General features: G+C 45.0%; 1 protein-coding gene across 5 annotated transcripts in view; it reads right to left on the bottom strand.

Moving 5' to 3' along the window:
* RANBP10 (RAN binding protein 10) overlaps positions 1-27,855 on the bottom strand; it is a 59,326-nt gene that overhangs the window by 5,478 nt on the left and 25,993 nt on the right. For 4 of the 5 annotated variants that reach the window (XM_051801900.1, XM_051801899.1, XM_051801902.1 and 1 more), the window contains 6 exons: positions 16,862-17,029; positions 10,194-10,216; positions 5,150-5,334; positions 3,969-4,081; positions 1,479-1,587; positions 428-576 (listed from right to left, as the gene is read on the bottom strand). In XM_051801900.1, coding sequence (XP_051657860.1) covers positions 428-576; positions 1,479-1,587; positions 3,969-4,081; positions 5,150-5,334; positions 10,194-10,216; positions 16,862-17,029 — 747 coding nt within the window. Of the gene's footprint in view, positions 1-427; positions 577-1,478; positions 1,588-3,968; positions 4,082-5,149; positions 5,335-10,193; positions 10,217-16,861; positions 17,030-18,552; positions 18,862-27,855 lie in introns of those variants that run through there. The other variant, XM_051801903.1, reaches the window with a different exon arrangement.

Raw genomic sequence — 27,855 nt, 5'->3', positions numbered from 1 at the left:
TTGTCCTCAAACCCTTTGTGGAGCTTCCTGCCCTGAGGGAAGTGCAGGGCATTCCTGCCTGAACTGGAGAATATATAATTTTGGAGTCTTGGAACTTTTTGAACCACTCGTGGGATCCAGAGGAAGACTGCAGATCATCGCTCTCAACCAGACTGCAATCACCACTCTTGACCAGACTGCACCAGCACTCTCACCAACAGGTTTTCCCCTCTTCTTTTACTTTGGACTCAGGGGGGGCCAAAGAACACCACTCTGTTCATGCCCCAGGGTGCTGGGTTATACATTTGGGTTTTGTGGGTTAAAACCAATTGTTTGTCTGTATAACCGTACTTATTGTATTATTTTATTAAATTGTTATTCTGACTTATAATCTCTCTTTTGAGTTGAGTTCATTTCCCCTACTGGGAGACAGGGAGAACACACTTACCGGTACTGTGAATGTGGGAGTTGCTTGATCCGTGTCTAGGACTGAGGCTGGGGGACCCGGGGTAGCTGTCCTGGGAGCGGGGGCTGCGGGCACTGAAGCAACGCACTTCGCTGTCCGTGCCGTTCACCATCTCCACGAACTGCCGACACCTGGTTTCATAGGAGGGGAGGAGGGGAAAAGGGTGCGTGACAGCCAGGATGCTCTGCACTGAGCCCTCCTCAGCTCCCCAGTGGAGAAGTACTAGAAACTGCAAAGGAGTTAAAACTCCTTTGCTTTCAAAAGGACATTTCAGACTCCTGATGCCCTTGTGAGCGGTCTGATAAAGCTACAGGAAGGAGGAGTTCAGAAACTGCAACTTTGATGCTAATAAATGTTGAGACATTCCCTAAAAACAAGTTTAATTCCACTGTGCTAAGAAGAAACTGATCCTCTACAGCTTTCAGCTCCACCTCCTCTGCAGGTACTCCAAAATTCAACTGTGGGAGATTTTTTCAAGGGAAGATACTAAATCTGTCCTTCACTGCTCCATCAACCTAAAAACACTGGTGGCCAATGGAAAATAGAGAGGAAAGAGTAAAAAATTCAGTGACAGTGAGGACAGCTCCTCATTTAGCTTTACTGGGAACTGTCCTCATGTCTCAGAAGGTTGGGAGAGCCGCTCTGTACAGCTGGAGAACTGGAACATTTTTTCCTTTAGTCTCTACCCCACACAGCCTTTTCCATTCATCTGCCTTTCCAGGAACCTTCACAGTGACTGCCACTGCTCCAGCAATGCAGGTTCTCCACAAGACAAGTGAACACCACCTGTGAAGGAGTTTCTGGTAGTCAGCAGAGCTAAAAGTCACCCAACTCTGCCTGACCCCATGAGGCAAAGCCATACTGGCTCTGAGCAGCAACAAAAGGGCTACAAGCACTAAACAAAGGACTCCCAAAGGGAATCTCAGTTGGAATTCAGAGCCATGTGTGCAGCTGGCCTGGATGTCTGGGCAGCTTCTTCTCTCCTGCATCTACAAATTTCAGGAGTAGAGAGTATAAAGCTATTCATACTTACTTTAACATGAAGAGCAGGTTGGGGTTATGTTCTAGGAGGCCAGGATAGAGCTGTTGGGTGGCTTCTATAGCCTCTCCCACTCTGCCTGCTAATACTAGCTTCTGTATTCCTGAAAGCAAAGGGAGACCTGGTGACACACAGGACGAGCCCACAGGAACAGCCAGAAGGGCTGTCTCATATATACCACCCAGCTCCCCACAACCACCTTGCACAAGGGCTTGGGAGAACTGGGGACCACATTTTGTTTATTATGGATTAGGGCAAGGAAAACCATGTGAAAATGAGGGAGGATTTCTTAGCAGCAAAAAAACACCCAGAGCAGAAGGTTTTGAAGGATGTAGTAGGTGAGCTGGGATGGGGTGCTCTGAGACTTTAGTCCTTTAGTCACAGAGCTCTGGAGCAATGGGAAAGAAAGCAGGACATGCCAGCTGGATGGAAACAAGCAGGCTGCTGGGAAAATGACAATTTCAGAGGGAAGCCCCTAAGTCACCCCATATTACATCCTCTGACTGGTTCATGCTTGGAAGTGTATGTCTGGTTGGGAATCAGACAAGAGGAGTATTCTTAGAGGGTCTGTGGGCTTAAACCACAGCACAGTATCCCCAATATCCCCAACCTCTAAGCAGAAATAATTATATCAGCAAAACTGGGTTCCTGCAAGTCTCATCTCAATGTATTGAGAGAATTAACCAGAGAATTAACCTGAGTTTGGCCTGCAATGAGCCAAACTGGTTCCTAGAACCAGCTGTTGACTAAGCTAGAAACAGCTCAACAAGCTGTACATTTTTAGGAGCTGTAAAGAGACAGGGTAGAAGACACCTATCATGCTGCGTGTTCATGTCCCATGTATGTTCCTTTGGTGGGTCAGAAGACACAAGTGCCAGACTCATCTTGAGATCCCAGCCCTGAACGCTCAGAGAAGCTGCTGATCTACAGATTTGCATTTTATTTTTTTTCTAAATGCAGAAAAAAATAAAAGAAAAAACCTATATGTACTTAAAACTAAAACTGCATTGTTTTTCCAGCACTCCTTATAAGCAACAGAGCGAAGTTTTTGAACGGCTTGTGAGGTGCTTTGCAAGCAGAGGCTCAGATAGTAAGGCTGTGGCTTTTGCTAACCATGAGCAGTTGGAAGCCCAGCCTGGTAAATCCTCATTAACAATCCCCAGTAACAAACTGCAATGACTTGTCTTGGCTCCCACTTCTCACTGTCTATTAGCTTGTTATGGTAGCTGAAAGCTGGAACCAAAGCCGTGGCTCTCACACCAACACAAGAGCTCTCACTTCACTCTGTTCCTTCCTCGCACGTCCGTTTTTAAGTCTCGCTGCTTTTGACAGCTCCCTGCTCTGCCTCGTTTGGCAACTCTCAGGGATGCCATTCCCTTTCTCATTTTCCCTTCTTTTTTGTTTTCCCATCTGTGTTTTCCTCACACCTTTTATTTAAGCCCCAGCTTGGGAGCTCTGTGTTCCCCCCCTCCGCCTGCCTCGTCCCCTGCCCTCAGACAAACGCGAGGCTCCGCCGGCTAAACCCACACCAGCGGGAACACTGGCTGGGGTCAGGGTTGCATAATGCATGACCTGGAAAGCACAAAAGCCCATCAGCACTAACAGGCAGCAACTACAAGTTATTTAAAAAGCAGAGTCCCCAGATGAACCTGAATGCTGGCTAAGCACATGCAATGTATGGGGAGAGAGCCACAAAGGGGCAAAACGCTCCCGACCCGTAACAGTCACAGGAGGAGCAGTTCACAAAGGGAAGGGCAATGCACAGGGTGGGATGCAGCCTGTATTCAACAGCCAGGAGAATGCAGAAAGCACACCAATGTTCTGCCACTCTGCAGTCTGAGCCTGTGAATAGAAAAGCTTAAAATAAAGGTACAGCAGGGGAAAGCTGCGGGTCTGATTCTGCAGGAGCCAAAAGCCTTACAAGCTGAGAGATGAGCCATGGGGAAGGAAACAGCAGCAACCAAACCAAACACAATATGAATTCTTCACCTAGTGTGAGCTAAACACCTTGGATGTGAATACAAAAAACCCTCAGTATACAAAAATGTCACCTGAAATCAAAATGTGCAGAGGGTCTGGGAGAGTCCTTAACTCTGGGAGCTGCAGTCAGAACAGAGGGATGTGTCTGGGCCCCTGTGACTGTGGGACTGCCCCTGCTGCAACAGCCTGCAGCAAAGGACTCAAATCCAAAGGGATCTCTGGTGCACAGTGACCTCAGCTCAGGCAAAGGCCAAGCACAGCAGACAGGCAAAGGCAAGCACAGGGCAGTTCTCCAGGCAGAGGTGTCAGAGGGTGGAGGGGACACGGTGATGATGGGAAAAGTGCTCCCAGCAGAGGTTCCCAAGCTCTACTGACCCACCCAGTGTGCTGTGGAGAGCTTTATAATGTCATGGAGTAACTTCTCTGCTTCCACAGCACTTCACTCCTCTGCAGAATTCTGAAGGGAACACATGGTCAGTGTGCCACACTTTGGGAATAACTTACTTTGTCTATTCTTTATTGAGGTCTGTTCTTCCTGGATTGTGGTGTCTGTGACTCTGGCAAAGGCAGTTGCTGTGGAACAGTACCCATGATGAACCAAATATGATGAAACCATACTAGAAAAAAAGAAAATACAAAGAGATGAAGTGACACTGGTGAAACAGGATCATCACACTGGAGAAAAAAAAAGAAATCAACACAACAGAAGTTGCAATTTCAGTGACATTAAGGTTGGAAAGGACCTCCAACATCAACAAGTCCAACCTTTGACCAAACACCATCATGTCAACTAAGCCACAGCACTAAGTGCCATGTCCAGTTGTTTCTTGAACACTTCCAGGGATGGTGACTCCACCACTTCTCTGGACAGCCTCTTCCAATGCCTGACCAGCCTTTCAATGAAGAAATTCTTCCTGATGTCCAATCTAAGCCTCCTGTGGTGCAACTTGAGGCCATTTCCTCTTGTCCCATCACTCACATGTTACCTGGGAGAAGAGACCGGTCCCCACCTGGCCACAGCCTCCTGTCAGGGAGTTGTATAGTACAAGAAGGTCCCCCTTGAGCCTCCTTTCCTCCAGGTTGGACCCCCCCCCTGCTCCTAAGCAGACTTGAGCTCCAGATCCTTCCACAGGCCCACTGCCCTTCTCTGGACACACTCCAGCACCTCAGTGTGTCTTCAGGCAGAAGATACTCCCAACTTCTGACAACTCTTGTCAATTGTTCTCATCAAGTTCCACTCAATCCCTTTTGCAGTGGGAACTGCATTCAGTATTGATAAATTTATAAAGTGTCATAATGTGCTTTCAGTTTTTGGAAGCCTTTGGTTTAGGCTATTTCTTGCTCTTTTATTTCTAGGTTCAGCTGATTTACATCCTGGCTTTTCTCCTGTGTTAAGAGTTTTCATGGTGTCCTCTCCCCTCCCCTTCCCCCAGTGCATCACCTCAAAACGTTATGTTCCTCCATCCCTACAATCCTTCATGCATTTTTGGCTGAAAACTTCTCCCATACCTTTTACATTTCAAACAGCAGCAATCCACACAGGGAAAACCACTGAGCAACAAAACAGAGGGCAAAACAATTCGAGCAAAAACGCAGCGAGGGGCAATTTTTGCCATCAGAGAGCATGAATCAGCATTTAAAGGCTAAGAAAATGGAAGAAGGTGAACAGCAGGGCAGGGACTTACTTCTGCAGCATGGCTTGCCACTCGCCCAGCCTGTCTCCTATGGGAAACCTCTTAATGGTGCTCTGGATCTTCGCCCGCCACTCCCTCATGTAGTCCTCGATGTCGAACACAAAGGGCTGCTGCCCAAAGTTGGCATCCACGATCTCTCCTGGAGTCTGGAGACCCACTGTGGGGTAGAGATTTGACTGGGAAGGGAGAAAAAAAACAAACAAACCCTGTGTTAAATGCAGCTTTCTCTTTCTGGTTCCAGTTACGTGGTTTGTTAAGATAAAAGAGCCGCTCTTAAAATTGAAATAAATAAAATGGAAGAGGAAGAGGCAACAGCCCTTTAGGTGCTTCTCAGGGAACCCTGTGACTTATTGTGCAGTTATAAAAGTTACTGCATAAAACCAGAACAACAGGTTCAATCCCCCAGCAGCCTGTGATTGAGCTGTGACTGCTTCTGTAGATGGCTTAGTTTTCTGCAATTTCTACCAAAGTTCAAGATCCAGCAGATAATAATAATTAACATAATAATAATTAACATGGTATTTAATATAATAATAATAGAATAATAATGAGAAGAATCAATGAAAAGTGCATAATCTCAAACAACAGATCTATGTGTTCTCTGCTGTTTCAACTGAACTATTTTATTCCTTGGAAGTCGTTATCAGGATATTTGAAAGATGAATTTCATATTAAGAACGAGCCTGTGGATCCAAATGGAAGCTTTGACACACCACCAGGACATAGGGAAAAGAGAAAGGCTCCCACCATGAAAATACCTCTAAAATTCAGCCAATAATTCAGCTTCTAGAGATGACCTAATTGAAAATAGGTGGCCAAAGTCTATCTAGAAGTTCTCTGAATTCAAACTATTTTAAGAATAAATTGTGGATAGAAATTGATCCCTGAGCCCACTTAGATGTTGGGAAAAGAGAAACAGCATCAGAAAAGGTACAGGGATGGCACGATACAGAAGAGCTATCAGAGGAAAATGCTGTATTTACAGTCAGTCTCTCTATTCTTTCAAAAGTGGCTGACTAAGAAATATCTCTAATGAGGGATCAGATCTTTTTCACAGACCATACTTAAGACTTTCTTATTAACTGTTTAGTATTATGAACCCAAGAACTTCCAAAGCCAGGAATCAGACACCCAAAACACTTGGAAGTTAGAAGGAAAAAAAAACCAATTTACAAGATATCATGTATTTTTCAGCCACTTCTGGGCATGTTAATTTTTGAGGGGAAGCTGCTTCCCCTCGACTTCTCTAAAATCATCTCAGAGTTAAAATTCCATTTCTCACACATGGGATGTGTTCTCTCTGTTTAGCAACTGCTGGGAACTACATGTATCTCCAGCACCCTGCCAGACACAGGGAGAGTTTGTCCCAGAGACCACTGACCTGCCAAGTTCTTCAGGCACACCTTCCCTGTGACATCTGGACCATCTCTTGCCCCTGGTGTTGGTGGCCAGTTGCTCACAACCCTCTTGCTGATCCTGACCTGTTTTTTGACCCCCTTCTCCCTTTCCACTCCTGCAATCCCAACCTGGGCTCTTCCACATTCTGCTTTTTTTCGTTTCCTATTGTTTTGGCAAACCTCCAGGCAGGACAGACCTGATACAGGCTTGTATAAGGAAGAGTTAGGCCTAAGCATTGGCTTAAACTGGCACAAAAGGGGAAACTCCCTCTGTGGGAACTCACTTCTATTTCAAGCAGTTATTCTGGTATTAACTTCAGCTTGTGCTAAGCCAAAATGTGGTTTTTCCCACTGTTGTATTTTTGTACAAATGCAAACAGCCTTTAGAGGAAACCGAAACAAGATGAACCAAATCTGTTTCGCTGTGTCTGACGCTGGTTTTCAACTTAAAGGATCCACTTTAGCTTCCTAATACTGCAAATATTGCAAAATATTGTCTTCACCAGTTGCCTCTGAAAGGGGAATTTTGGAACAAGCACTTCAAGGAAATGATTTCTAAACTGGTGTTGTTTTGAAGGGTCAATTTAATTCCTTCTGCAATCTCACTGACATGCAAACCCTAAAAGTTATTTAAGCTCAAAAAGCATGGAAGTAATGGGGCTTATTGGCCAAGCTTCTCACTGATGTGTGTAACCTGTCAGCTTCCCATGGGCTGTAACACAAGGAAAAGCTCTCACAGCCCCTTCTGGGGGATCAGATCCACAGTCAAAAATTTGTGTGGAGCTGCTCAAACCAGAGCACTTCAAGGGTCACTCAGTTAAGTTTTCTGTTCCCACTCCTGTCTGCAGTTAAATTTTTAGACTGCAGCTTTAGAAGGTGAAGAACACAGATTGCATTCCACCTCTTTCCTATGATGGATGCTTTGTGTTTGAGCCTGGATCACAGTGCTGTAATAAATGGAAAAATCCCACTTGCAAATTACATCAACTTCAAATTCCCTGTTACCTCAAGACTTCTACAATCTCTGACAATAGTCATTATACTTAAAATAAAACAAAAGCTTGTCTTGGGTTTGGCACCCTCTTCTTCAGGAAAGGCACTGGTAACCTCAACTGTTTGGAACAACCAAGAATCCATGGATCAAGGGAGCAAAAAGGGCCAGAAGAGGACATGGAATACATCAGTATCTGCAAGGGTGAAGGAAGAAGGCAGTAATCCAAGGGAAGGATATTGGAAAAGAGAATGATGAAGCTGGGTGCAGGTATCCCTAGGATGAAGCTGCCAGCACAGCAGCAGAGCCATTTAGTATATGGAGAGGGACATCCAAAATCCACATAGAAGCAAAAGTCTCCCATCTTTGCTCACATCCACAGCTAAGGGGTGACATGACCCACACAGGCTTCTCTCGTCCTCTTTTTAAAGAGGAATTATCTCATGAAGGATAATTCTCAATAGCAGGAGGCCTACAGGGCATCAGCTGTTCTCCTTCCTGGCCCAGAAAAACAGTGTTATGGATTAGCTGCTGCTGTAAAAGCCAGAAGGGGATTTCCATGGAAAACAGCTCAGCAAACTGGCTGGTAAAAGGCACAGAGACACTAATTAACCACTGGAGACTCCACTGTAAGGCATCTGAGTAGCTGATCCCAAAACCCACCCGGTCAGGTCTTCTCCCAGTTTCACACTAAAACATCTCCTCTGCACAGGACACAGATGAATGAGCCCCAGATCCTGTAAGGATGATCTGGCCAGATCGGGGAACAGCAGGACAGGGAGATGCCCTGGGCTCAGAAGGGTTTTGAATTCAATCTCAGCAGCACTGTGAGACCTCCCTGTTGCAGAAGCCCTTCAGTCTCTCTGCTTCCCCAATGGCTCATCCCCTGTTCCTAACAGAGACTCAACACTGGGATGAACAGCCCACAAGTGCCCATTAAATGGACATGTCAGCTCACCCTGCACTCCTGCAGTAACAGGATGCAAGCTAAGCTAAGCAGGACAGGGAATGTCAGCCTGCAAAATCTGTGCTGGGAAGCTCTGCAGCAACACTTGAGCTATAAATGACAAAGCAGTGGCATGTGTGTTGGACAGCTATTTCTGATTGACAAGAGAAGCAGTCCAGCCAAATGAGAAGACAAAGTGGTGAAAAAATTAGAAGGAATATGGTATCCCTGTGACTCCTAATGTAATCTACAGCCAGAGGGAAAGCAAAGAGTACCAAAAACTAAGGGTCATATCACAGAAGCTTCTTCTTGCTCTGGATGCAAGGTTGTCACAAGACCTCACTCCAAAAAGTTAATCTTCATGGACAGGCAAAATGTTCTTCTACTTCAATAAACTGTACTTGGACCAAGTGAATAAACTGCTGTGAAACAAGCCACATAAAGAGCTTCTGGTTTAGAACACACTGCAACATTATCAAGTTCAAAGAGCTTAGAAACAACAAAAAAAAATAGAGTTGTATTGACAGCTGAAGGGAAAAGGGCAAATCAAATAACTGGAATATCACTGCAGGCAGTGCAGGCAGTGGCTGGGATATGGGAGAGATCTGTAAAGCCCTAAATCCCACTGGGAAGGTGAACAGGGATTGCTGGCCACTATTTCTCACAATACGAAAATCAGAGGAACAAAACAAATTTTTTTGCAGGAAGTACAGAACAAAGCAAAGCAAGCCTCCTCTCACACAACAGGGAGGTCAGCCAAGAAAACTGATCATTTTGGAGGCCTAAAGAAGTTAGGGAAATTAAGGAATTCCTCAGAGGAAATTCATTTGGGGTTATTAACTACAAAGGGCTGCAACCTTAAGGACAAGAAGCTCTACGTATGAGAGAGATGGATGCAGTGGATCTATTGGTGAATGCCTGACCTGGTTTTATCTGCTACTCCTAAACAAATCCTCCTTGTCCAGGAACACTTGGGTCTGAAAAAGAGGGACCCTTTTCTTGTTCATGACCCACTGTGAAAGTTGTGCTTTTGTAAGGCCCGACTGGACATCACTGCCTGGAGTAACTCAGGGGGTGCCACTGCACTCAGGAGTAGCTCAGTAGCAGGGCTGGTGAACCCCAGGAGTAACTGTCAGCCCCACATGGATCCCAAATACATTCCTCCAGCAATTCCATGAGCCAGTTCTTCATCATGGGCTTGTGAAAAACCTGTGCAATGAGAGCACACACCACAGGAGGCTGAGCCTGGTCCCGTTCTCAGAACTCCACCGGGGCTGCAAAACTTGGGCAAGAGAGGAAGAAGCTGAGAAAAATAACATGAGGTATTTTGGGGCTCTCAGATGATGAGATATGAGAGGCTACTCTATAACTTTGCACAGATACCCCTCACAGTCAAAGCTGCATTTGGAAGACAGTGACCTGCAAAGAAGTCTGAATCCTTGCTTTAATTCCAGGGGAAGAAGCAACATATTCTTAGAGGTGGTGAGGGATGAGAGGAGGCATGTGAGTAGCCCACAAACCCAGTCACAGGATCAGGAAGTTTCAGAAAAAGGAGTATCTACATCATTCAGTAATGTGTGTTACCATGTTTTTGTTTTTCTTTAACAGGGTATCAAACAGAAAAAAAATCACACCCCCACACTCTTCCCCCTCCCTTCTATTTGCATCCTTAGTTAAAATACTGAAAATAGGTGTACTTACAGGGAGGTCTGTAAAGGCTATACCTGTGGGGGGAAAAATATTAGAATTAAAAAGACAAAGGATTTTTTTCCCTGCTTGCCTACATCCTCAACATGCTACAAAACATTAATGTATTTCAGCAAATCCCAGCTTTGACCTTGTATTTCACCACCTGACATATTTAGAAGTAACTTCCCTCCCCAGCCCCCTCCACTGCAAAGTTTTGCATCTGAAGAAAGGTTCAGGGTTTCCGACATCTCTCCCAAAAATTTGATTTTCTAAATGCAGTTCCTCTTTCCTTTGCTTCTCCCTCTGTTACTCTGAAGGAGTTAGTTTGCAAGACTTGCTGTGGCTTTAGAAACAGAATTTTTGTATAACAGTGCTTTGGTTTAGGCCATAACTAGTTCTTCTCACCAGCCAGAGAGATTCAACACTTTGCATCACAGCAGGGGAACAGCCCTGCAACAGCAGCTGGAGCCAGGAGCACCTGAGAAACACTGTGCAAGGAACAGCTGCACCCTTGACTCTGCTGCTACACTTCCAAGTATAAGAAATGGGAAAAAACGTTTATGGTTTCTCTTTTTATTAACACTTGGTATGCCAGAAAAGAGGCAGCTAAGCTGAGGCTGCTATTGCTTAGGATGGCTAACAGTTTTGGCTAGACAACACTCAGCCACAGTCAGGCTACCCCAGGCACAGCTCTGCAAACCCATCAGCCTGAAATGGTAATTTAAACCAGTTTTAGGAGTCAACACAGGAAACAAATAATTACTATTCAAAACAGCACAGATCCAAAATCAAGCGCTCGGAAATAAATCCTAAATATTTTACTAAATAAACATCCAATAAAGTTAAATTAACATCCTGGCAGACAGCCAATATGGTTTTTAGGAACATCCTGGCAGTTTGGACCTCGTCTGTTGAGTGCCCTCTCTGTACCCAACCAAAATTTGTGCATACAAGTGATGTTGAACAGCTGGCTGAGGACAGTGTTCAGTAAACACTTCCCTCACCTCCTCACGTTGCCCAAATATTGTTCCTCACTCAGACCTTTTTTTTTTTTTCCACTTTGCAGTTGTTTTGCTCAGCTGGATGAAAGCTTGTTTCTACCCTTATGCCAGAATGAGGTCAATCTCCTTGAGCCTGTTGTCCTGGAGTCCTCCTCTGCCCCCAGCATCACTGGGAGCCAAAGGTGGCCCGGTTCGTGCCGCTGTATGGCTGGAACTGCTTCCAGCACATGGACAAGGATACGGGTTTTGAGTGGACTACAAGGTGGGTGGAAAATTGGCTGGACTGTCAGGATCGAAGGGCTGTGATCAGCAGCTCAAAGTCCAGGAGTTGTCCCTCAGGGATCGATGGCAGGGCCAATACAGTTTAATGTCTTTACCAATGACCCCGATGATGGGATGGAGTGTGGTCACAGCTGTCACCAAACAGCAGAGTGGACAACAGCCTGCAGGGCACAGTGCTACAGCTGGAGAAATGATCCAGCAAAACCCCCCAGAGCTCAACAAAAGCAACTGAAGAGCCCTGCCACCAGGTTGTAATATTCCCAGAAAACAGGACAGGCTGGGTCTGACTGGAGATAAAGCAGAAGAGGATTCAGGGTCTTGCTGAGCAACAAGGAGAGCAGAGTGGTGGGTCTGTGCAGTGAGGGAGATCAACTACGTCCTGAGCTGTATTAGTGAGAGTAGAGCTGGGTTGTATTAGCAAAAGCATAGGTTAAAGGAAGGGATTTCTCCCTTCTCTTCCAACCCTTGTGAGTCTAATTTGTGGTATGATGTCCACTTCTGGGCTCTCCAACACAAGACACACTGAGACTGAAGTGAGTCCAGCAGAGGCCAGCAAGACAAAGCGAGGCTAAGGGAAAAGCCACTGTTCACTCTTAAAAACATTAGGGCAGACACTTGTTGCTGCCTACAACTACCTTATGGAAGGGTATAGAAAAGACTTTTCTCAGAGATGCTTGGTGGCAGGAGACAGGAGGCAACAAAGACTAGCTGCAACATGGGGAAGTCTGATCAGAAAAATTCAGTATGAATGTGGTCAAACACTGAATTAGGGGACCAGAAAAAAAACCCTGGGTGATCTCCATTCTTGAAGACAGTAAAAGCTTGATGAGTTTCTGAGTAACACGATCTAGCTGGGCCTGCTTTCAGCAGGGTGTTGGACGCATGACCCTGAGGGATCCCTCCCAGCGAAAATTACTCTGTGATTCTATAAATAAACTTATTACATTGCCCTTATGACAAGACAAACGTATGTTTTGCACCTTTTGTTACACAACTAAGACTAATAAAATGCTTTATGCCACAGCACTCGATCTGTTGCACAAACACGTCTGCTTAGAGTTCATCCTCCATCTGCACTGCTCCACACCTGCACCCAGCAAACTCAACAGCACACAGTGAAACAATCACAGCTAGGCAGCTAAATGTGAAACTGCATCCTCTCTCTGCAGCATCTCCAAACTCTGCATCCAATTTAAAACATCAACCTTCATAAATTTAAGGACATTAAGAACCGGACAACTCAAGAGGTCAGGAGGCAAGAGCAAAGCTGTGAAGAGCCTCTCCTCTAAGTCCACAATGTTAACATGATCATCAAGGCAGTGATATAAAGGCATTAAATGAAGGGGGCACAAGGAGATCAACACCTTCACCTGCCATCTAATCAAAGGACTTCCAGATTTCCATGACTAAAACACACTTATGTACGTCCCCATGCACACAATGGGGACCTCCTGGCCCGTCTCTACTCTCCACCCAGTAACAAACATCCTGTCTGCCTCACAGTTGGCCACTGTCCTCACAAGACATTTCAGAATTCAATTTGCACAAGACAACATGCATTTCGGTGTGGAGACATGGTACTCCCCTGCCTGCATGTCAGGATACTCCTCCAGCATCTGTTCAGGCAACCTCAATGCAGAGAATCCTTAAAGCAGTGCTGATGGATTGCAATAAGCACCAACACATCCAGCTATGAGCAACCTGATCCAGTGGAAGGTGTTCCTGCCCATAGCAGAGTAGTTGGAATGAGATGACCTTTAAGGTCCCTTCCAACCCAAACCATTCCAGGATTCTGTGATTTTAAATTTGATTAATCTGAAGTGTTATTTTAAACAACTCAATGCTCTTGCTCTCTGCAAACTTCATTTGAAGTTTTGGGGACAAACCTACTAAACCCGGGACTGACACCTGTGGATCTCTATGACAACAGAGTTCTTCATTATCCCTAATGTTTCCCTCAGTCTCTAAACTGGCTGCAGAATGGATATTTTACTTTACAGGTTAACTCAGTCTTTCCAAGAGCCTGCACTAGAACTCAAGCTACAGGAAGTTTTCTATGCCAAGACTTCAGAGGGTTGCGTGCTCTTTTTATAGCCCTGCTGCTCCATTTACCTTGGTCTGCTGTCAAAGTCTGAGATCTGAGACACTCCTACATTAGTCCCCGAGTAAACTCATCCACTTAAACCCAGAGACCTGTAGCAGTCACATCCTCTCCTTATGTCCTGGGCCAAGACTTCCTGCTTAATGGCTGGAGCCCCAACATTTCTCCCTCCTTCTCTCCTAATTCACCCTCACCACACTTCTAGCCACATCTCATTGTACTTTTACTGCCAGGACTCTGCTCAGAACCTGTCAAAAGCGTTTCATCAGCAGCCAGAAGACATTCAAGACATTTTCCAGAACAGAGAATTAAGACTACATACGATGTCAAACAGTTTTCATGTGACGTCTCCAAACAAAGTTCAAGACTTAGCTCCAACCAGAACATCCAGAATTTGTGATGGCCAAGAAAACAGTTCTTATACAGTGCTCCTGATGGATCTGATTAAATGAAAAAGTATGGAGACAATGGGAGATAAAAGTTAAGCAACAGAAGAAATTGCAAGGAAAACAAAAGGGGGGTGTCTAATTAACAGATGAAAAGGAGAGGACTGAAATGGTAAAGAGAGAAGTGGAAAGACAAAGCTACAGTAATTCCATTAAAAGCAAGACAAATTCAAACTCTGAAACCCTACTCTCAAGCTAACTGGCCTCACAAAGGGGCTCATTAGTCTCATGAATATTTTTAGTATCTGCAGCAGGATTACACAATGACCTCATCTCCTAAGAGGAGATGTAGACAGCTACAGGGGCTTTATGTCAGGGAACATCAGGAAAAAACACATTCAACCCCTTCCTGGTAAACCCTGGGTTTACACAACACCGAAATGAGATTCTCCAGTTAGCACCAAATATCATGAAAAGTTCAAGATCTTCAAGGAGATGCTTCCATCAGTGAAGAAAGCATTCTGACTTCCAGATAAATTGCCTCTGCCTCCATTTGGCCTCAGCTCCTCTGCTGACACCTGCCTCACCTCCTCCCTCACATGTGTCCTCCTGAGCCCACCAGGAGCTGTGTAACAGCCAGGTGACTGCCATCTGTGGCCAAGGGCTCCTCTCCTCAGCAATCCACAGGAAGCACTTGGACGCTGTGTTTCTTTTCCAGTGACACAAACAGACACTACTGGCCCTTAACAATAGTCTTCCTGGATGAGGTTTTCATTCTGCTTTTGTAAAAAAGGCAGTAAAATGTTCCTGCAGCTCTTGTGGGGTCACCCAGCAAGGACTGAGGTCTGCTGCTCTGTGGCACTTCCATCCCTGTCTCCTCTAACCACACCGTCTCTCCTCTCTCAGTACAACCATTATGTTACCACAGCTCAAAGAGAAGCTGGTACACACAGGAGCCAGTTGTGAATGCTCAGCTGAGTCTTCTACCTGGCATTTTCTCAGACAGGTCATGTCTTGCACTGTATATCCGAAGAGCCCAAGAGGACACCCAGGGCACAGCAGTGCTGATATCTGATGCTGTTCTGCAAGCACAGTTCCCTTCCTTTCCTCTTTCTTCCCTCTGGCATTGTTCACCGCTGGGATAGGCTGTTCCTCAAGGAGTCATTCAATGGCAGATTAGAAAAACACAAGCTTTCCATCCAAAAAAGCCCCATCTTTGAAGGGAAAGGAGCACTAAAATTTAAGAAGGGAAGACTAGATCACTTCACTGCTGCAAAGCACTCATGGTGTCCCAAACAAACCAGATCTCTGAGCAGGACACAAGGCAAAGAATCACAGGGTGGCAATGATGAAAGGCAACACAGAATTACTGAACTGGGCTCTGTGTTCAGCTACATCTGCTCAGACACTCAGGCACAACATGGTCCTGGGAACGGAACGGAGAAGGAGCAAGCAATGACTTTCCAACTGACACAGCTTATACCGTGCAGATTCCCGATCATTAAAAATAAATTAAATTTCAAATTAACAAATTCATATTCATTAAATAGAAGACCCGGCCTGCTCCTGACTCTTGCACTTCCATTGTCGTGAAAAGTAACGACACTGTCAGGCTGAAAAACAGTGAAGCTGGAAAACCACCCAGTCCAACAACACAAAACATCCACAGGGGCACAGCACAAACCACTACAGGGCTTCTGTGTAAATATATGCTAAAAATCAAGGACAGCAACTAAATGGAGAGATTTTGTGAAATATTTCTAACTATTTCATCACCTCAGTCACTGTCGTATGAACTTGTGTCATTCCTAAGCAACAGCTCATGCTCTACACCATCAGCTGTTGCTCTCAAGCCTCTACTTGTCTTACCAGTACTGGACTGACATGGGCAGCCTGAACAGCCCCAGCTCTCTCAGCCTTTCCTCCCAGGACAGATGCTCTAATCCCTTCATCATCTAGGCAGCCCTTTGCTGGACTCTGTCCAGTATGTCCATCACTCTCTAATCCCAGGGAGCTCAGTCCTTTTCCCAAGAGCTCACCAGAAATTATGCCCTCTCCAGGCACACACTGAACTCCAATCCCACTCCCTCCTTTAGCCCAGCCAGTAACTCAAAACAACTTTGTTCTGTTAAGTGTTTTGAGCAGGGTATTCTTCTACCAGCTTCTTCATCTTGAATTGACGCAGCAAGGAGAAGCAAAGGAAAGGAGTGCTTGTCCCTCCCTGCCAAACCAAATGAATCCCAGCACAAAAGGCAAGATGAACTTATAAAAACTTTCTGCATGACAAGAATTTTTCTGGGGTGGAGAACATGTCATCCAAGAGAAAGGCATTTTAGGGGAAAATGGCTAAAAGTTTCTATTTTAAAGAAATCAGGTATGACAGATGTCTGGAAAACATCTGTGAGATATTCATTTGGGCATAATTTTGAAGTCCTTAACTTTAGGACAATAAGTGAAACAACTGTGGAATGAACCAAAGTAATGGCCAGTGCTTAAATAAGACTTCTTATGCTGAATTAATATTTAGCTTCGGGAATGCTCAGACTAATGTGTTAAGGCTTTCAGATGGACAAGTCCCTTTAAAAATGAAGACACCAGGACAGTGGCTTTGCAGGTAACTGAACAACATGCTAATTTAACTTCCCACTTCTTTATTTTCCTGTTGCCCAGCCAGGCAATCCTAACCTACCTGAACAAATTGAGCAGCATGGAAACCTTTTTACCTGCTGGAAGTATTTCTGTCTTGGAGCCAACTCACAACTGCTGATTGCTGCTGAGTGCTCTTTTCTCTTCCATTTCTTAAACCTCACTCACAGGCACGGGCCAGGAGTTACAACACAGGGAAGTACTAAACAGCAGTGAGGGCAGGGCTGGAGCATCCCTCTCCTGAAAACACCTTCCCTGACTTACCTAAACTGTGGCCATTTTTCGTGTAGAAGCAGGTATTGTTGATGAGGTTGACACAGCAGCCGATCACGTCTCCAGTGGTGAACGTGGGGCCGTAGGGCTGCCCCGTCCCCGAGGAACAGAAGGAGTGCCCATCGTCACCGTGGTACCCATAAGAATGTTTATCCCATCCTGCAAAAGACAAGACAAAACAACAGGACAGCAGTGAAGCCAGTTCAGCACAAGGACATGCAACTACAGCTCTCGGGACGTAATTTCCTGTTGGAGATTCAAAATTTGATTCCCGTTCCTGATTCATTCCAATAATAACCTTCACATACCAGCAACTGAAAAGGAATTAATGGTCTTTAGTCATAGCACCTTATTTGGGTTTCAAACTCATTTATGCCTAATGAGAAATAATAAAAATAATAAAGTGTCAACAGTCATTCTGACAGATTCTTTTTTGTTTTAAAAATCATTAAACCCCTGTTTCTCTTTTATCTTGCCTGAAGTGAAACAAACTCCCTTTTGTAAAACATTTGTGGTTCCCAAAAGCACAATCTCCCAGCAAAAGCGTATCAAATAATTCTCAACCTGTTGCAGCTTTGTCTGTAAGTGCTGTCACAGGCACAACAAATGGATGGAGGCAATTTTTGCACTCTCAAATCCACACTTCCCTTCTAACAGTTGATAAGGGTTGCTGTGTTCCCTTTGGGCAACAATATTTCCCACCCTGCAGACAGCTTAAAACACCAAATGCTTTCACATGCTGGAGCAGCCACATGCTCAGGGTTTCTAAGAAAAGCACAAAACACTCAGTGCATGCCTAAGGCCCCCCGTTCATTGCACCACTCCAAATGAACACCAGTGGGAAACACAGGGAATGGAGCAAGACTGAAACATGCCACGGTCCAAGATTTTGGACATCAGAGCAAAGTTTCGGAGTGAAAGGCGTGAAGGACTCCTAGCAACTCCTAGTCCAGAAATAGTGAATAATTTCCTCTCATAAATCCCACACATCCAAAGGAACAGACTGAGATGTCACAAGAGTCAGCTCTGTCTTCCCTCGGACCAGCTCCAAACAAGCTGTTGACAGTAGCACCAGTCCTGTTTCATATTTTCATGAGAGGCAGGGACAACAGCACAGCCAGCACCCTCGGCAAGCACAAAACCCATGCCAAATCAACTTGCCAAAACAAAGGAGGGAGAGATAGGGGCTCTGGGAGTCTGTTGTCAAACTTGCACTGCTAAGATTCCAGCCAGTAAAAATATCATTGAAATACTGAGTTTTTAACACTCTGGCTCCTTTCCACTATCCCTCTTATTTTCTCCACTGCCATCACTGAATAGATCATTTTAGTCTCCCCAAAACCAGACCTGTTACATGAGTGTCAATTCAGAACTTCTCTAATGAAGCTGTTGGTAACTTCAGACGATAAATCAATTTATCCGCTAAGCTACTTATAATACAATCCAAACACAGACTTCTAGCTCTTCTGCATACAAAACATTCCTGGCATTACAAAGCATTTAACAAGAACTTGTCATCAGTTACATCCAAGCAGTGAAGTGCTTAAACATCATGTGCTGGGTAAGGCTCCTGTGAGAAACATGACAGTGTGTCCAACTGCGAGGACAATCACAAAATACTTGTGCCAATGCAGACACTACTGGGTCTGTAGTGTAAGGGGGAAGAAAAAAGGATTAATTACCTACAGGTCACAACTGTTCCTACTAAAAAAACCCTCCTTGTGCTCCTGTAAGACTTGTGCCTCATGGTATCGGTTCTTCCTGCAGCACCAAAGGTGGTGATGAACTCCAGTGAGAAGTGACTGAATAAAGGCCTTGAGGACAGTGACAAATGTGATATGTACTCCAACAGTGCCTGGAAAAAGCTTGTTTTGAGTCTTAGTTAAGGAAATCCGCTCATCCAGCACTTTGCTAAGGACATACAGAGTTCACTGTTTTCAACTCAAATGTTGTGTAGCACTGAATGTAGACAGGCTTTAAATCCTGACTGTCAGCCTTATCAAATCACCATGGTCATCATAAAAAAGCAAGCCAGAGATGTTTGAGAGAACTTACTGTACTCACTGTAAACATAAGCTGAGTGGCAATTATTATATGCCTATCATTAAGTTATTTATTAATCAAATCATGTATCTCTATTTCTAAAATTCAGCCTAGAATAAACATGAAGGCAGTGGCGTACAGGTCATTCAGCCAATCTTCTGAAATTTCCTAATAATCTGACTTAAAAATAACACTCAGCACTTCTAGTACTTCTAGGTCAAAGTTATCTGGGCCTGTTGATTTAAATAGTGTATTCCTGTCAGAAGTGTTTGGCATTATCTTGAATTAGCAGCAGAATGGGGAGTAACTCATCACAGCTATTTTGAAAACAGCCTCCAACTTCACTCCAAACACAAAACACTTGCCGAAAACTTGGGCCTTTACTGCATCAATAACAATTTGCTATCGCCACCTAGTAATGGGTCCGGGATATTGCAACCTCTTCTGTGACTCCCACGACACTATTCATGCCTCCAGTGACTCAACAAGTCCTTCCTGTGCGAAGTCCAGCAGTGCTTTAATAAGGACTGAATCAGACTTCCTGAATGCCTTCCCCACACCTGCATCTGCAAATTCTCCGGGCGTTTTAACCTCTGTACTCAAGTACTCAATTTGTACTCAAGTACTTCCAGAAGCCACCGCTGTGACCTGGATGATATCCATGTGCTCTTAAAAAAAGCTGGCCATGTGGGATATGGGGTCAACCTGGACAAGGATGCTCCTGAAGAAGTGAGACAGCAGAGGCACAGGATGAGCAGGTATCATGCTCTGACTGAACAGAGTTACTCCTCTCCAACCACCACAGCACATAGACTGAGCCAGATGGAGGTTCTGCTCACTCAATACTCCTGACAGGATTTTGTTTCCTTTAAATTGTTCAGTCCTCCATTAAGCACATATAAACACTCATACCATCCACTATATCCTGCAACAAGGAGTCTGACAGTGTGCCTTTAAACAGCATGAAAATATGCCTTCTACCACTTGTATTGGATACTCTGTAGTTCTTGCACTGGAGAAGATGGAAAACTGTGGATTCCATCTCTCCAGAACATACATCATTATATAGACTTCACAAAATCCCCCATAATAGTCCCTTTTCCAGGTGTATGACTCCTGGCTTATTTAGCTATTCCCTGCTTTTCTGACCATCATCATCTAAATCTTTTCTGGATTTAGTGTCACTTGTGAGAATAGAGATGAAGGTGCCCCATGGAGAAGGGAAACAGGCTGTAGTTGTTCTCTGCACTGTTCCCTAGCCCTCTGCAAGTTAATCCTAGCATTTTCCCCTTTACTGTCTTTTTTATCACTGAACTGATGCCTGCATGAAGCCATTGTGGTCACTCAAAGTGCATCACTGCTCTTGTGACAACGCTCCCCTCCGCACAGATTCCCGTGTGCCATCTCTCCACCGGTGCCTCAGCTCCCTCCCACAGCTCCTCCCCAGCACCTCTCACCACCCTCAGTGGCTCACAATCCTCAACAGCTAGAGCAGCCCATCCTGGGATAGCAGGGTACCAAACCCTGGGAGAACCCATGCATGAACAGTTCCTGACCAGTAACTCGTCCCAACAAGGCTGCAGGGTTTAAATAACATCCTGTTTCAGTCTCTTGGTGGTAGCTGATGTCTAGAGCAAAGGACACTTCACACCTACATGCAGCTGGCCAAGTCTAAAAATTCTCAAATGCAAGTGCAGATTCCTCACAAAACTTCAGAAATCTGGACAAAACTGGAGAATGTGTTTTGTTATAAAGCACAGGTTGGGGACTACAGACAGACCACAGTCTATAGACTGAAATCAAGTAAGTCAGAGGGGCTGGAGGATCCAGTTAACACAGTTCTCTCCTTCCTTCCTTTCCCTTCCCCATCCTCTCTTCAAAAGCACAAAATCATTTTAAAGAGGGGAGACAGGCAGAGAACAGAAAGGATGTGGCCACCTGGCCCATGGCAGTGGTCAGTGTAGAACCTCAGCATCCTGACTCCTAAGACTGTTCTCACTACAGTTCATTTTGAAGACAAGGATACTTTGAACACGCCAATCAGAACCACTCTACAGGTAGGACCTCAGCAGCTAGTGAGCAAAAAGAGGTTAAAATTACACCCCTTTGAACTGAACCCTTCAACCCCCAAACCCAAAACATATTTACATATTTACTAACAAGATGCAGAATAGCTCAGACTGTGCAGGCAGCAAATGGAAAGAAATAAAAACAGAAACCATGGGTAGGGCTTGGGAGGACATTTTTGTATGTTCAGCACCCAACTAAGTTCTGTTTGGCCTGCTAACAAGAAAAAGCTGATATGTTGATCTTCTTGGCAGACTACCTTGATCCCAAAACACAGTGAAAAAAATGAACAGCAAGTTCCATTGCTGCTGCTTGATAAACAGGTCAGAATTACGCAATGTCAGACACATGGCAGAAAAGACTTGAGTTACTTCAGGACACAGTTACAGGATCAACTGATAAATGGTCACTCTTAGGCAAGCACTGGAGTTACATGCACCCCTGACTGTCCTACATCCCTTCCTGCTCAATCCCAACTTGCCCATTCAATGTCAGCCTTGCTTTACACTTGACTTTTTGGGCAGATCTTGATTTCTCTACCTGAGATCAGGCACTGCCTCATAAAGCAGTGAGTGGGAAGTGGTTCTCTTGGGCTGGGACACCATTTACCTCTCAGCACCGCGGAAATAATGTGGTGATTTAGGTTTCTGCTCCAAGAGTGCCAGCAGCATACACAGAACTGCTGGTAGGCACTGGACAAAACTGGCATCATGGGTACATCACACATCTGAGAAAACCAGGACCTGGATGTGCTGCTCAACCTCGGAAGCGTGGAGCATCACACAGAGGATGGATGGATGGCAGGCAAGGCAGGATGGAAGTTACCAAGAGCAGTATTTTCACTGTGCCCTTCCTGGCCTGATGCTTTGTTCGCAGTCTGGAGAAGGAAGCCAAGTGATGACATTCCCCTGTGCAACAAGGTTCAAGTGTGTCAGACTTGCCCTTGGGCACAGGAGAACAGGGAAGGCAGAACACACAGGGAGCTGTACTGAGCTCCCCTCTGACGACATGCAAGGCCCAGAGATCATGGAAAATATACTTTTCCAGTAAGTTATAGCCTGACATGTCAGACTCTTCCAGCTCTGTACTTGTTGGGCTAAAGATGATGGCAGACAGATGAACTTCATCACTGACACATGGACCATTCCCTGCCCATGCACATCCCAGAGGAGAAACACGTTCTACTGCAGCTCAGCCCAGGGCCTGCCATCAGGGAAACCTGGGACATCTGGGGCAGTAAGGAATGGTGAAGGATGCATTTGGAAAATTCATATGGATTCCACATGAAAAGTAGATGGATGTTCCTCAGAAAGAATCTGAAAATTTATTAATATGGTTTGTGTCTGTTGTATCCCGAGTAATATGAGAGGCTGGAGGCTTGTTCTTCAGGACTGACCCCAGTGACTGTTCTAGGCTTTCCAAATTTTACTTGTACCTGCTTCCTCTCTTTCATACTTTGAAACACTTTTCATTTTTCTCCCCTCTCTATTCCTGTCCAGTATTTTGCCTGTGCCATTCCTCTTCCCACTCCTCTGGCCAGCGATCCTAGCTTCCCACAGCTGCCCATGCCAGGGCAAGTGATGTGCAAACACTGGCTGCAAAAGGACAAGAACTTGTGTCAACACACTGAAATAAACCAAACAAAATAATTTTAATAAGATTTATTGAATCCGAAGTCCAGCAGAAACAGATGTAGAAACTTTGCTTGTCCAGTGCTTGGGGAATGGGACGTGGAGGGTGGAGGCAGCAGCAGAATCACTGCTGGACCACGTTCCAGTTGGAGGCAGGGCCTTTTCCATGCACTGTGCTCTGCAGGCTGCTGTTGCTCAGCCAGCTATGGGTCTTTGGCAGCAGCAGAGCATGATGTCAGTGGAGGGGAAGGTATGTTAAACAGAGGCTGAACAGATGGAACATGGTGCAGGGAGAAATAGGATGTTGCTTTTACAGTGTCCTGGGCTGAGCAGTCCCAGGCAGGGACAGGACAAAAATAACTATGGGGCAGAAGCCATTGCCACAGTAGAAGTAGAACCACCCTGTTGACTGCTCTACCAGCTTCCAATGGATTTGGCTCTACAAGTGGATGTGCCTCTGGTGAACATTAGCCCAGCACAGTCAATGCAGGCCTTTGCCCCAGTGAAGGGAAGGCTGAGCAAGACCTGGTGCTCCCACAGCCTCAGAAGCCAAATGCCTGGTGATGAGAATGCTGCTGCCTCAAGAAGCTTCTGGGGTGCTGCAGCATCTCAGCTGTCCTTCAGTTTTAATGGCAAACCATATGAAGCTGCAGATGCATCAGATGTTTGGGTTAGAGCAAGGAGGTTGCCTGGTTTTTCTTTATACAACTATGCTTCAGAATCAAATCAACTATTAGTGTTGCAATACATCTTTCTGTTTCCATAATGAGACTACAAAAACAGCTGCTCAGTGGCCACAGCAACCTATGTTATAGATTTGGTGTGGTAGGAATAGGGGAGGGATGGTCCTGGCATGGAACAACTGTCTAGGTACAGTCACAACACCAGCTGCAGGACAGGAATAGGACCAGGGAACAGCATGCTTAACACATTACAGCATCTTCCTGGCAGAACTTCAAGGGCTTGGACATGTGCCCAGAACATGTCAAGGATAAAAAAAAAAAAAAAAGCAAGCCCCTAAAACCCACTTACCCAGGGACACCAGGATGAGGAAGCCCTAGCTAGTAACATCCCGAACTTCTCTTTCTTGTAACAGCTTCTATTTCTCCTATAAGGCAGCAAAATAACTCTGAATTTGGTAGAAGGCCAAACCCTGCACTACAGAATCAGTGCATGTACAGAGAATAAAACCACTTCATCCCATGGAGCACAAACTTCCTAAAGTAAGGGTTGGATGGGTTCAGGTCCCATATCTTTGCAGTATTACACTGAATCCTCTACAAGGCCCTGGTGCAGTGCCCCACACCACTGCACACATGCCAGGGAGGGAATGCTGTTCATGGCCTCCCTCTCACCCCAGCTCCCAGCAGATCAAGCAGATTCAGTTTGGCCCCTGCACAGCCACAGCAGATGATCCTAATCAGAGAGTGCAGGACCCTTGGCAGGCCTGGCTGTAGCTCTGGCTCAGAAGCTATTCCATGTTTTTCAATAGAGTACTTGCAACTGTAAAAGAGACAAAGCTCAGACCAAATCCTCACAGCAAGACTTGTATGTGGCAAGAATCCAAAGGAGAGGGAAAAAAAAAAGATATAGAAAAAAATGAATCACAGTCTCTCTCTCTCATATTAACAGAGAGCAGGAAGAAAAGAACACCGTGACCCAAAGACCAAAAAGACTCCAAGAAAGACAGTTAAAAAAGCCTGCAAGAGTTTGGGAGATCAGGCAGAATGCAGGTGCTAACAAGAATTGCCTGATCCATCACAGAGACTACAAGCAGCAAGGAGCACTGTAAAATTCCCTTTTTAACAATATTGATATGGCAAGGTGATTTTTAGACCAGATCAGCAAGTCCTACCATTTGCCAGCTACTGCATGTTAACTAACCTTCAAAACAACAGCAAACCACAGTCTACACAATTATATTAAGTGACACTGCCCACTGACTCATAAAGAGAAAAAACAAAACCAGAAGGCTCTGGGTGGCTGCAACACAGGCAATACCTTTTCAACAGGAAAGGTCTGTTCCACCAGCCCCAGAGATGTGTTAATGAACCCCACTTCACTGCTTAGCATGTACCTCACCAAAGAATACAGCAATCAAGATAAAAATTCTACTTCCTTGAATGAATAAAGATGGCAGGTCCTCCTAACTTACAAGATGATGGGTCCACCTCCTGCCAGAGTCAGAACGTGATCTGGGCCTTCCCTATACCAGAGAGGTCAAGATGTGCTACAAGCCATTTACAGCCCTGTAAAGTGCACACCATGTTAAAGCACAGCTACAGAACAGGCTGGTACCATCAACAAAGGCAAAGCTCTCTAGCATGATCAGGTCACCACTGCACTATTATATCCATTATATTCCCTGACACACCACACTGGAGGGGGTGGGGAGCAGAGCAGGGGTGCAAAACAACGCAGGACAGGGATGGAAAGAAAAGTCAGATGATGACTTTTATCCATTTATCCATTATGTGGAAGGGGTAAAGAACTAGTCAGAATCAAAGCCTGCCAATCTCATCATACTAAATAATTCACATGTTCATTTACAGACCAACTTTTCAACTTTCAACTGATGGGCAAGAACGTCTTTATAAAATATTAAGACACCTCCAGCAAAATCTTGCAAGGTAATGGACAAGAGTCATTTTACAGAGACATGGAGGCAGAGCAGTTCAGTGACTCAGCCAAAAGCAATGCTAGAGTTCACTGTGGAATGTAGGGGGCTTGAATCCAGCTACTACTAAAAACAATCCCTAAAATGGTATTTAGTGAGCTAAGAAAACGATGGACAAAAAAAATATTTATCTAAACACAAGACCTTATGGAGAGAGAAGTCTTCCAGAAGAAGCACATCTTATGATGGTAAGAGGTTGCAACAAGGCCTTCTAGATTCTAAACTGAGGTTCCTTAAATACTTCCCACATCAAGTGAAGCAACAGCGTTTTCTGAAGAGGATCACATTTATCTATCAGCAGAAACAGCTGCTATCCATCAGTTTGAGTTACAGTGAAACTGAGCTTTGTGTTGACATTACCTTTTATCCAAAAGGTTCCAAGAATAGGTACAGCCACATTAAAGAATTTGCTCTAATCTGAAAACCAAGCAGTGCTGTGATTACAAGTCGTGCTGACAGCTAAATTGCTGTCTCTAAAGTGCCAGTCAACTCTTAGCTGTCACTAAGATTACCTGGATTGTCCATAATCTGTGCTACAGCTGGAGATGAAACCTGTGGCACTGGTGAAGGCCAAACCACAAACCCCACCACACAACGCTGTCTCCAGCTTTGGAAACTGTTTCCACATGGCACAAAACCAACACAACCTGCTGGATGACAGCAAGTTCCACACAAAACCAGGCTCCGGTGCACCCAGATCCTACATTTCTGGGAACATCCTGCATGAGAAAAGGGTGCAGAACCCCCACGAGGGGCCTGCCCATCTCTGAAAGAGATGTGGCACAGAATCAGGGCACGGAAAAGCGAAGGGCAGCCACACTCTTGACGAAGAAGCACTTACCCACACCGATGCCTGAGCACTTAAAAGCCAGTGGAAAGACTTTCTTTGATTAATTTTCCAAGGCCAGGGTTACTGCCTTGAAATACTAATTCATGGTTTTCAGCTTGAATGATGTGGCAAAGCACTTTCCCAAATACTCCAGGGTAAAGTGTGGCTATTGAGAGCTCAGTTGGAGCCTCAGTCTGCTTCCTTCATTCAAAGCTGAAGTCTGTGTGCCCCAAACTGGTGTAATTGAAAAGACCAAGAGAACCAAAAAAAGAACAGAAAACCAATGCATCCCTAAAACCCCAACCCAAATGGCTGGCAGCAGTTTTTCCGGCTTCAGACAGGACAATCAACACAATCCACACAAACAAACACGTGAACTGAAGTCTGTTGGAAGGGGGAAAAGGCAGGAACTTTCACTTTATAAAACACTAATTTTCACATAAATAGCCATAAACAAAACACGAGATTAAATTTAACCCCAGTGCTGTGGTTCAGGAGCTGGTTTTGTTACTCTCTGGCTCTGAACACACCTGATAGCACCAGGGCTGACCTCGGCTGAGGACTCGATCGCTCTGGTGTCGCTCCTGAGCACGGATCACGCAGCGAACTAACACGTCTGCCCGACTGCCCCGTGCCGTGGCAGCTCAGCCAGTATCAGCCCTGAGCAGAAGGCTCATGTTTTAAAACACATCCCACCTCACCAAGCTGTGCCCAGCTCTGTGCACGATAAGCTCCTGAGGGGGGACACACCTAAGGCAGAGCACGGCGGGGACAGAGGCCTTGGCAGCCACCAGGGTGAAGAATCACTGATGTGGATTCAGGTTATTTAAATGCCCTAGTCCAAAACACCAGTTCACATCATTTGTATTTTATACCAGAGCCATCACAGCCATCCTGGTACACAAATTCAGCTCACAACCTCCCCTTCCCACACACAGCACACCCAGTTAATTCTCTAAATTGCACACCAGTAAGTTTTGACTTCGGAGACCTTCAAAATTTAGAGCTTTTAAATCCAAACCTTGTCAGAAAGCCCACTAATGACATGTGAAAAACTGAAGAACGTGAAAGAATGAGCTCCAGTTGTTCTGGGGGCCAAAGATGGGATACGAATGAATTCACAGCACATGCACCAAATCCATTTCGATATTCAAGCTGGAATTTTCATAAAGTTCAGGCAAACTCAGCATATAAACTGAAAAAACTGACTGAAAAAGGAGAAAGCTGACATGGGATGAGAAGACAACTGAGCAACTCAGTGGAGCTTAGCAGACCTTGATTGGTAGTGGACAGGTCAACCATAAACCACATGACTCACAAAGACATATAGAATTAGTTTTTTTAATAAAGATCATACATTTTAAAAAATTTTTATTAAAAAATGGTTTCAAAATTTTAATTTTGAAATTTTAAAAGAATTTTAAAGGGTGTTTACTGATCTGCAGAGAGTGGAAGCAGGAGGAGAAAACAAGATGAGAGTGAGTTAAGTAATGCCAGAGGAACTGAGAGATCACAATTCTCCAACACAGATGCAGCAGGGCAGCCACAGTGCATTTAAAATACACGTATAGAATACATATACACATAGAATTGAGAGTGAGGATGAAAAAAGAAACACTGAATGAATTGTGTATGCTCAGAATGAAAAGAAATTAAGTGTTTCTCAGATTACTTTCCTACGATGACATTTTACATATACTGAACATGAGATTGATTCCATATGGGGAAAAACCTTATA

Source organism: Manacus candei, unplaced genomic scaffold (assembly GCF_025592945.1).
Source record: "Manacus candei isolate 608988 ecotype Guabito, Panama unplaced genomic scaffold, ASM2559294v1 h1tg000053l, whole genome shotgun sequence".
Taxonomy (NCBI): Eukaryota; Metazoa; Chordata; class Aves; order Passeriformes; family Pipridae; genus Manacus; species Manacus candei.
The sequence above is the reverse complement of the archived record's forward strand: the minus strand, read 5'-3'. Positions and strand labels throughout refer to the sequence as shown.